The sequence below is a fragment of the Monodelphis domestica genome, chromosome 2, assembly GCF_027887165.1.
Source record: "Monodelphis domestica isolate mMonDom1 chromosome 2, mMonDom1.pri, whole genome shotgun sequence".
Lineage (NCBI taxonomy): Eukaryota > Metazoa > Chordata > Mammalia > Didelphimorphia > Didelphidae > Monodelphis > Monodelphis domestica.
The window spans coordinates 484547924-484557598 of NC_077228.1; the positions used below are offsets into that span (position 1 = coordinate 484547924).

A 9675-nucleotide genomic window follows, 5' to 3' on the forward strand; every position below is an offset into this window, starting at 1 on the left:
TTTATATCTTTTTTAATTGTAAATTTCTGCTTTTGCTTTATCTAATAGCATGACTACAACGCCTCGATTTTGGATTCTCCTGATTTAGAGTAAATTTTGTCCCAGCCACTGAGGCTCTGTGATAGATTATTTTGTATCTCTCTTTACTGAGTACCGTTTTTCTAAGTTGACAATGTGTACTCAGTACAACAGTGAGAAGACTTACCAAGGGGCAAGGCTGATTTTATAAATAGTCATCTACCAACAGACTGTGAATCTCCTTACCCAGAAGTCTCTCCTACAAATTGGGGCAAAGTACCTGAAATTCTTCTATTAAGATTTCCTTCCTTTCAATCTTGAAAGTTGGTTTTTGGCTGTTTGTAAATAGAAGCAAAGATAAGAATTTGCACCATACCTATAGAAATCTATGGAGGAGTAATTAAAGTTAGCTAAAATTCAGGTATTGAACAAATGAACTTTTTCTTTATTTCTTTTTGTAAATGGAGAATGCTCAAGCACCAGACAATTGTCAATGGGGAACTGGTTCCTTTCAGCTCTCCAGATTCTCCTGTAAAGAAAAAGAAAAGCCTTCAATTCTCAGTCCTCATAAACTTCTTAAGGAGAAATTTAGGCGTCTCACTCAGCCCTATAACTCCTCAGAAGCTCAGAATACCCTCTGGAATGTACAGTTTTTAAAGGGTCCTTTGGTGAGCTGTGTTAATGGAGCAAAGACAGAATTGCAATAGTTCAAAAGAAGCATGAGATCTATAAATGTATGCATCTCAAACCCAAAAGTTCAAATGGGCTATTTGTGCCTGATCTGTGGAAGAATTTTCCAAGTTCATATTGGTCTGATCAGCCACAGTTGGACATACTATACACTGACCCCAACCTGCTAATGCTATTTTGGTTCTCTTTGAGTAGAAGGACAATAACCCTAAAGGAAGGGAGCAGGACTTCAGCTCTTCTCAAAGATCAGATTAACCAAAGGGATTTGAGAGCCAGGCCCTGGAGGTGGGAAGTCTTGGGTTCAAATCCAGCCTCAGACACTTTCTAGCTGTGTGACCCTGGGCAAGTCACTTAACCCCCATTGCCTAGCCCTTACTGCTCTTCTGCCTTGGAACCAATACTTATGTTGATTCCAAGACAAAAGATAAGGTATTAAGAAATAAAAGGAATTAAGATTTGGGATTTGCATTTTATAATTACTTTATCAATTGATGATGAAAGATGGTTAGGGAATTTGTTAGATGATAGGTGGAAATCAAACTGAAATTTAAATTTTAACACATAAATTAGATAACCTACATGTAAAAAAAAATTAAGAATTTACTATAGCAGTAAATAGGGAGCTGACTTTGGAGACTTGAGTTTAAGTCCTGTTCCTGACACATGCTTGCTCTGTGACTTTGGGCAAGTCATTTAATCTTTCAATTCTTTAAAAAACTCCTTAACAGTTCTCAGATAAAGAAATCAAAACTATTAATAAGCACATGAAAAAAGTGTTCTAAATCTCTTATAATCAGAGAGATGCAAATAAAAACAACTCTGAGGTACCACCTCACACCAAGCAGACTGGCTAACATGACAGCAAAGGAAAGTAATGAATGCTGGAGGGGATGTGGCAAAGTAGGGACATTAATTCATTGCTGGTGGAGTTGTGAACTGATCCAACCATTCTGGAGGGCAATTTGGAACTATGCCCAAAGGGCGACAAAAGAATATCTACCCTTTGATCCAGCCATAGCACTGCTGGGTCTGTGCCCCAAAGAGACAATGGACAAAAAGACTTGTACAAAAATATTCATAGCTGCGCTCTTTGTGGTGGCCCAAAACTGGAAAACGAGGGGATGCCCATCAATTGGGGAATGGCTGAACAAATTGTGGTATATGTTGGTGATGGAATACTATTGTGCTAAAAGGAATAATAAAGTGGAGGAATTCCATGGAGACTGGAACAACCTCCAGGAAGTGATGCAGAGCGAAAGGAGCAGAACCAGGAGAACATTGTACACAGAGACTGATACACTGTGGTATAATCGAATGTAATGGACTTCTCCATTTGTGGTGGTGTAATGGCCCGGAACAATCTGCAGGGATCTAGGAGAAAAAAACACTATGCATAAGCAAAGGATAAACTATGGGAGTGGAAACACCGAGGAAAAGCAACTGCCTGAATACAGCGGTTGAGGGGACATGACAGAGGAGAGACTCTAAACGAAACTCTAATGCAAATATTGACAACATAGAAATGGATTCGAATCAAGAACACATGTGACACCCAGTGGAATCACGCGTCGGCTATGGGGGGTGGGGGGGAGGAAAAGAAAATGATCTTTGTCTTTAATGAATAATGCTTGGAAATGATCAAATAAAATATTATTAAAAAAAAAAACTCCTTAAAATGATAAATTGCAGAGAAGATGATGACCTGCATTGATACTATGTGAATCTTCCTCCAGGAATTCCCTATAAGAATGAAATCATAGGACAAAAAAAAAATTATATATATATATATATACACATATACATATATATTTATACATATATATAATATATGTATGGATATTTCTCTTTGTGTGTTTATACTTCTAGATCTGTGTATAAGTATGCATGTATTTACAGAGAGGGATCCCATTCAAACCACCTCGAGAGAACTGATAGTTAAATTTCCAGTGTGAGCATTTACATTTACATCTTAGAAATCAGCAAGCACTACAAATCAATTTTTGTTGATTAATTTTTGGTTTTTTGTTTTGTTTTGCTGATTATCTAGACTTGAGAAAATGGTGGAGAAAATGTTAGCAATGCAGATTAAATCTAAAAGCATATTGCATGAACTTTTAGAAAGCCAGTTCGTTAAACATTTGCCAGGGTACTACTGGTTATAAACATCACATTTGGAGCCAACCACACAGAGGCTTAGTTGCTGGCAGGAGGCCTGTCTTATCCCACAACCAGGGAAAAAACTGTCAGTCTCTGGCCATTGGTACAAAGATAAGATAAAAGTCTAACAGAATTATAAAGGACTTACCCAACCACCCTGGTCCATTATATACTCTCGTACAGCTGTGTTCTCATTGATCGCATCCCTCACTGGTCCAGCTAACTGTCTGGCTGTTTGAGGATTTTTCCTAGAGACAGCTTTCAGCAGCTTCACAGTCATAGCCAGAAAGGCCCTCTCATAGGCTAGATTAGGATCTTGGGCACACCATGTCTGGCTGAGTGATTTCAATGTGTTCTGTAGTACAGTAACTACCTAAGGAGAGACAATAAATCAGTAATTAAGTTTCAGGTGCCTCCTAAGCAGCTGACACTGTGCTGGCACTGGGGTTACAAAAATAAAAATTAAACTCCTGCCCTTGAGAAGCTTACAATCTATAGAGAGAGATCAGTTACAAATGTATATTGTGAATTTTAGATTTACTCCACCCTGCTTAGTCTTCAGAATTCTAGCAACCATGAATGTATACACCCCCACTTAAGGATTAAGAGGGGGGGAGGAAGGTCTATGACTCACGTGTTCTAGCAAGTGACAAATTAGAAACAACTGACTGACCCCCTGGGCTGCCTAAGCCAAGTTTAAGCCACCATTGGTACATGTGAGGCACAGGAAGAGGTAAAGAATTGCCTATATCTTTCGTGGCACTTCCTGTGAGTTTTACTTGGTGGCTTTAGGAGTTTTTGGCAGGGTTTGGAGTGCTTGTGGCTTTGGTGGACTTTGTTGGTGGAGTTTACTAGGAGAAGCACTGTAGCGTGGTTTAGGTGAGGGGGTTTCCCTGAAGGGCCCCTTGGTGAGTGATAACGCTGACTCCCCTTTACCTTGACCTTCTGAAGGCACTATTCTCTGAGGAGGCCCCTCACCTTGCAGGAGGCCTCGTGGCTGGAAGCTGAGCTAGATTTAATCTTCTGAGAAGGTCCCTTGGCTGAGGGCCTCTGAACTCCCCCTGGCTTAGGCCAGGCTGGAGCAGTTCTTCTCCTTCTTAATTTCTTCCTTATATTGTAAATAAACCACCATAAAATTCCATACTGACTTGAGTATTTCATTGGGATTGAATTTAAATCCATGGCGACCACTAATATAATATATTCAGTTTCAACCCCTAATTTTACCCCTAACAGTCTTGGGAATTTTACCTAAATTTTACCTTAACAATATGTACATACACACATGATACAAATAAAATAAATTCATACTAATTAGGAAGCAACAAGGCACCAGCAACTGAATAGTCCAAGAAACATTTCATATAGATATGGTACTTGAGACCTGAAGTCTGAAGGAAACTAGACATTTTAAGTGATGGAGATAAGAAAGGGAAACATTTGAGGCATAAGAGACAGAGCAAGGTACAGAGATGAGAGATGTAGTATCATAGCAAGATGGCCATTTTAGCTAGACTGGGAATAGAAGAGTGGGTTGGGATGGACCATGTTGTGATGGACTTTAAATCCCAAACAAAGTATATATTAGATCCTAGACATCAAAAGGAGCCAAAGGAGTATGTTGAACCCTTAAGGGAGTAACATCGTTAGATCTGTGTATTAAGAAAAACATTTTGGCTGATGTGTGGCTGATGAATTGTTGTTCTTCAATCATTTCAGTCATGTCCCATTCTTTGTGACCCCATTTGGAGTTTTCTTGGCAATGATACTGGAGTGGTTTGCCATTTCCTTCACCAGCCCATTTTACAGATGAGGAAACTGAGGCAAATGGCAATACAGAGAAGGAAGAGAAGTCCAAGGACAGGGCCTTGGGAGACATTCACAGTGAAGAAGAGGGATATGGATGATGATCCAGCAGAGGAGTCTGAAGAAAACCAAAAGAAAGCATTATTGGAAAAACCCAGAGAGGAGAAAGTATTCAAGGTGAGGAGAGAGTGGTCAGCAATGTCTAATGCCACCGAGAGGTCAACAAGAATGGCATCTAAGAAAAGACCATTATCAGATCTGGCAACCAAGAGATTATTGATAACTTTGGAGAAACTAATTTCAGTTGGATCATAAGGTTGTGAGGAATAAAGTTAGGTTGTAGAGGCAAAGCGTGTCCAGACACAGGATATATTAGGGGAAATTCCACAAGGCCATTTAGGGGAGGTCAGGCATCCAAATGAATGGATTCTGATGCTTCGAGCAAGGGACTGAAAACACTATGTTGGAGAAAGATTTGGTATACTAGCTGGTTTCTCCAAGCCCTGCCTTCTGCAACAACTTCAAGGAAATACTGATTGACCTCATGGAAAAGAAATAATGCATAGTTATGGTTCAAGGAGTCTTCTTGTCTCCTGACTCCTATTAGTATACTGATATCTGCCTGAATGTGACTTCCAAGACCTGTGAACTCTCATCCCTTCATCCATTGCTAATATATCTGAAATTGATCCTCCTTTTGTACTGATTCCATAACTGCAGAGAAGAGAAACTGTGCCCACTCTTAAAGAACAAAACAAAACTAGGCTGTCATGAAGAATGCCTGTGAAAAAGAGTTTGTTTTTTTTAAGTACTTTGCCCCTAGAAAGGGTATCATAAAGTGTCAGCTCTTCTGTCCTTAGATCGTAGTTCAGTCCTCCAGAGCCAACATAAACAAATCTCTTTCATATGATCATCCTTAACATTTGAAAACCTCTCATTCGTCTCTACTAAATTTGTTCATCCCCATTTCCTTCATTTAATCCCCACGTGGCAAGATTTCTAGTTCCTTCACCACACTCACACCATTCATGACAAAAAACTGCTACACATTTGGCGTGCTAAAGCATGTCTGTGAAGAATTCTATCTCGGGGCTGCAACCTCTTTCCACTTCAATTTGCATTTGGCCCCCACATAGCTGGGAAAAACCAAATTCTTTCTGCATTACCAAAAGGGGGTGAGTTAGATCACTTCTGAGGTCCTTCCCCAGCTCTCTGATGCTTTAAGTATTGTGAAGCTTTAAGAATATGAGTCCCAGCTTCAGACATTTTAGAACAGAAATTGACTGGGTTTGGGGTTTCACCCTTTCTGCCTTGGACTGCTGCTGTAGAAAAATGGGGTGAATGGAATCATGCGTCGGCTATGGGAGAGGGAAAGGCGGAGGGGGGGGAAGGGGAGGGGAGGAAAAGAAAACGATCTTTGTTTCCAGTGAATAATGTATGAAAACGACCAAATAAAATAATGTTTAAAAAAAAAAAGAAAAAGGGGTGAATCATAGTCAAGGATTAGAAACCTAACCTGTCCGGTAGCAACTTCTTTCATGACTTTTTCGACAGATTCTTCCATTTCTGCATTGATCTGGTCACCTAGCATTTGAAGGCGGGCAGCAATGATTGTCACATCAAAAGAGCTTGGCTCACCTAAGACAAAAGAAACAGTCATCTTTCAGGAAATGCTTATAGGGCATGGGTAAGTACCATCAATATTTTAAATATTTTCATCACCTTTTTCTTATGGATCTCCCTCCTAATAACATTGGGATGATCTGTCATCACCAATAGAGAATCCTTTCACTGCATTACCATGGCGTGTCTCCATTTGCAAAAGAGAAACAAATCTAACCCTCTTAATTTGTAAAACTCACCAAAACTTTGGCTAATGAGAAACAGAAAATTCTGGCTGATGGTCTTTTTTTACTTCTTTTAAACTACCTAATAAAAAGGGTTGGTGTATGTGTGTGGGGTGGGGGGACAATACTAAAGACCTAAATGGAGAGAACCAAGATAGTTGTGTCTAGTGGACAGAGAGCTTGCCTTGGAGACAGGAAGATCATTCAACTTCCCTGTCCCACTTCTGACATATCCTGGCTGTGCAACTCAGGACAAGTCCATTCACTAATCTCTCAGTACCCCAGGCCATTCTCTAAGACTATTACTTGTTGAAGTGGTGCTGACCTGCTTTAGTACAGACTTCCCAGATGGGATAGAACCAGTCCCTATCCTATACAGCCATAGGCATTACTTACTCAGTCAGGAAGCCTTACCAGAATCTGTGACGTCATTTTGGGGGCCTTGGCTTTGGGGGCTTTGGTTTTCCAAGCATTGCATTTGGAGGTCTTGTTTTTCCAAGCATTGTCTTTGTTGGCCTTGGTTTTCCAAGCATTGTCTTTGGAGGTCTTGGCTTTCCAAGCTGTATGTTCGGGGGCATTTTCTTTGGACTTGGGTTTGACAGTATTGGAATTGGAGGCATTGCTCTTGGAGGCGTTGATTTTGTGCTTTCACTGGTAAACCCAAGAATTCTTCGAGCAGGGATTCCACAATGCACTCAGTTTGCTCCTCAAACGTCTTGGGAGGCTTCATTTCAGATCAGTTTTCAGAGTGTACTCTTTCCCCTAAACTTGTGTGCATTGCCTTCAGCAGGAAGTGAAACTAACTTTATAGCCCACTTATAGTTGGTTGGGTTGTTGTGGAGCCCTGCCCATCAGAATGAGTTTCCTAACAACAGAATTTGCTTAGAGAAGAGGGACCTTCCTGGTCAAGCTAATGTGAGCACCGACACCCAAAAATCTTGGTGACAAAACCGCCTTATTGAGTTACACTCTTGTCAGTTGCACAGAAATTAATAAGTAACTCTATATGTTAGGCAATATTTCCTTGAAGTTGAGTAGGACTCTGCCTGTTAAGGATCTTCTCAGAGATGTCCTCTCTAAAGGACTTCAAACTCTACTGGGTCTGAACACTTGGCTCTTTTAGGCTATGTCAAACTGATAGAAGAAATTGCTATTTTTTATAACTGAGTCTCCCTCCCTGACATCTGCTACTGTGACTGTACCAAACTCCTGTTTGATCTTTAAACAACCTTGACTCTTCCAGCCTTATTCTATATTACTCTCCTTCGTACTCCCTCACAGGACACAAGCCATGGTTCAAGGAAACTGGCCTTTGGGTTGTTCTTCACACACAAGACACCATCTCCCATCTTTAAACCTTTGTAAAGGCTAGACCTCACTCCTGAGATTTTAGTAAAAGGATAACAGCACTCTCAGCTATACAGTGAGTGATCAAGAACATTCTGGAGAGCATAGGACAAAGCATGCTACCCATCTACAGAGAAAGAACTGATGGAGTTGGAATGCAGATCAAAGCAAGCTATTTCTCACTTTAGTCTATTTGTTTTTATTTTAGGATTTGGGTTTTATAGGAGTCTTCTCTTACAACAATGACCAATATGGAAGTATGATTTGTATGACAATGCATGTAGAACCCAGATCAAATTGTTTAGCATCTCAGGGAGTGGGGAAGGGAGGGAGACAATTTGGATCCTACGATTTCAGAAGGTATATGTTGAAAATTATTATTACATTATTATTATTATTATTAATTGGGAAAAGAAAATAAAGGGGAAAAAAGATAGCGGTCAACTGATCTCATGGATGACTCTTCTGGTACAAGAACAATTCAACTACGGTGGACTTTGGGGGTCCATTTCTTTATGTTATTGATATATATCTCCTCCAGACTTTAGTGCTTCATCATGGCCAGGATGGATATCTGGATTTGTGTAGGTTATGTCAGCTTAGAGAAAACTCTAGTAATCCCTCTGAAGCTGGAAAAATATAGCCCATGATCAGCTCTACACCTGTCATCTGAAGATCAACTTCACAATGATGAGCTAGAGAGGTTTACTGACAAGCTGGTTGTTGGGGAATGAATCTTCCAAGTGTGGCAACTTTCAAATATGGAAGAGGGGTTACAATGTGCATCTCTTGAGGGAAGAATGTGGCAACAAATATACAGATCCTTGATATCATGGAGGAGAGTCTTTCCTCAGTGTACCGTATTGTAGTATACTAAATATTCTGGTTGAATGAATAGCTCTTGGACCCCTTAGTTTTGTTTACAGATGTAACTTATCTCTCCTAGAAGGGACCTCAGAGAGATTGTCTAGAACATAACTCTTATTTTATAGATGAATAAACTGTAAAATCAGAGATTTTATGACTTATCCAAGGTGATAGGGGTAATAAGTATCCAAAGCTGGGATTTAAATGCTCCTCTTTGATTCCAAAGCTAGTATTTTTCCATCATATCACACTACCACTATATTCCTTCATTGTCATTATTACAATAAAATATCTTCCAGAAAATTAGATCATATCAAAGGAAAATAAGATATTTTAGTTATAAGAAACAATCATATATAAATATACATTATGTTCTAAGTTATTTTATTTTTTAATTTAAAAAATTTAAACTTTTTTTTCATATTTATGATACATTTTCTTTCCCTCCCCCATTCTTAACAATTCCACTGGGTTATACAACTGTTATATAACTTGGTACCTATTTCCATATTATTCATTTTCTCAATAGAGCAATCTTTTGAAACCCAAATCCCAAATTCTGTATCCATATAAACAAGTGATGTCATGTTCTTTGTGTTTCAACTCTCACAGTTCTTTCTCTCCATGTGGATAGCGTTCTTTCTCGAAAGTCCCTCTGCATTGTCCTGGATCATTGTAATGCTACTTGTAGCAAAGTTCTAGGTTATTTTGTAACCTAGCTTTAAAACAGAAATGTCCAAATTGGCATAGTTCCCCTATCCATTCTGACATGTCTCTGTCCCAAGATGATTTGTGGTAGCATGCTGAAAATCTTGAATAAGGAAAAGATCATAACAAAATGTTAACATTTCAGAACAGTCATGATTCAGTTCCCCCTTTGATACCCCACCCCGCCAAGGATTCAAAAGGCTTCTTTCTTGTGATCCATGTCATAGCCTTGAAT

At 39.5% G+C, this 9675-nt stretch overlaps 1 protein-coding gene across 1 annotated transcript; it reads right to left on the reverse strand.

The window, feature by feature from the left end:
- Positions 1-502: 502 nt before the first annotated feature.
- On the reverse strand, positions 503-7283 carry BCL2L15 (BCL2 like 15). The gene is made up of 4 exons (XM_001381999.4): positions 6933-7283; positions 6188-6309; positions 3014-3238; positions 503-547 (listed from the first exon to the last, which is right to left on the reverse strand). Exons 1-4 carry the CDS (start codon positions 7246-7248, stop codon positions 530-532), a joined length of 681 nt encoding a protein of 226 aa, XP_001382036.1. The 5' UTR covers positions 7249-7283; the 3' UTR covers positions 503-529.
- Between the last annotated feature and the right edge of the window lie 2392 nt (positions 7284-9675).

What these genes read in the sequence shown, in the direction of transcription:
- BCL2L15 (XM_001381999.4), bottom strand. Translation starts at nt 7,248, where the DNA reads ATGAAGCCTCCCAAGACGTTTGAGGAGCAAACTGAGTGCATTGTGGAA. An exon ending in AAATGACGTCACAGATTCTG is followed by an intron (nt 6,310 to 6,932) that starts GTAAGGCTTCCT and finishes CTTTTGTCTTAG; the next exon opens with GTGAGCCAAGCTCTTTTGAT. An exon ending in AAGAAGTTGCTACCGGACAG is followed by an intron (nt 3,239 to 6,187) that starts GTTAGGTTTCTA and finishes GTCTCTCCTTAG; the next exon opens with GTAGTTACTGTACTACAGAA.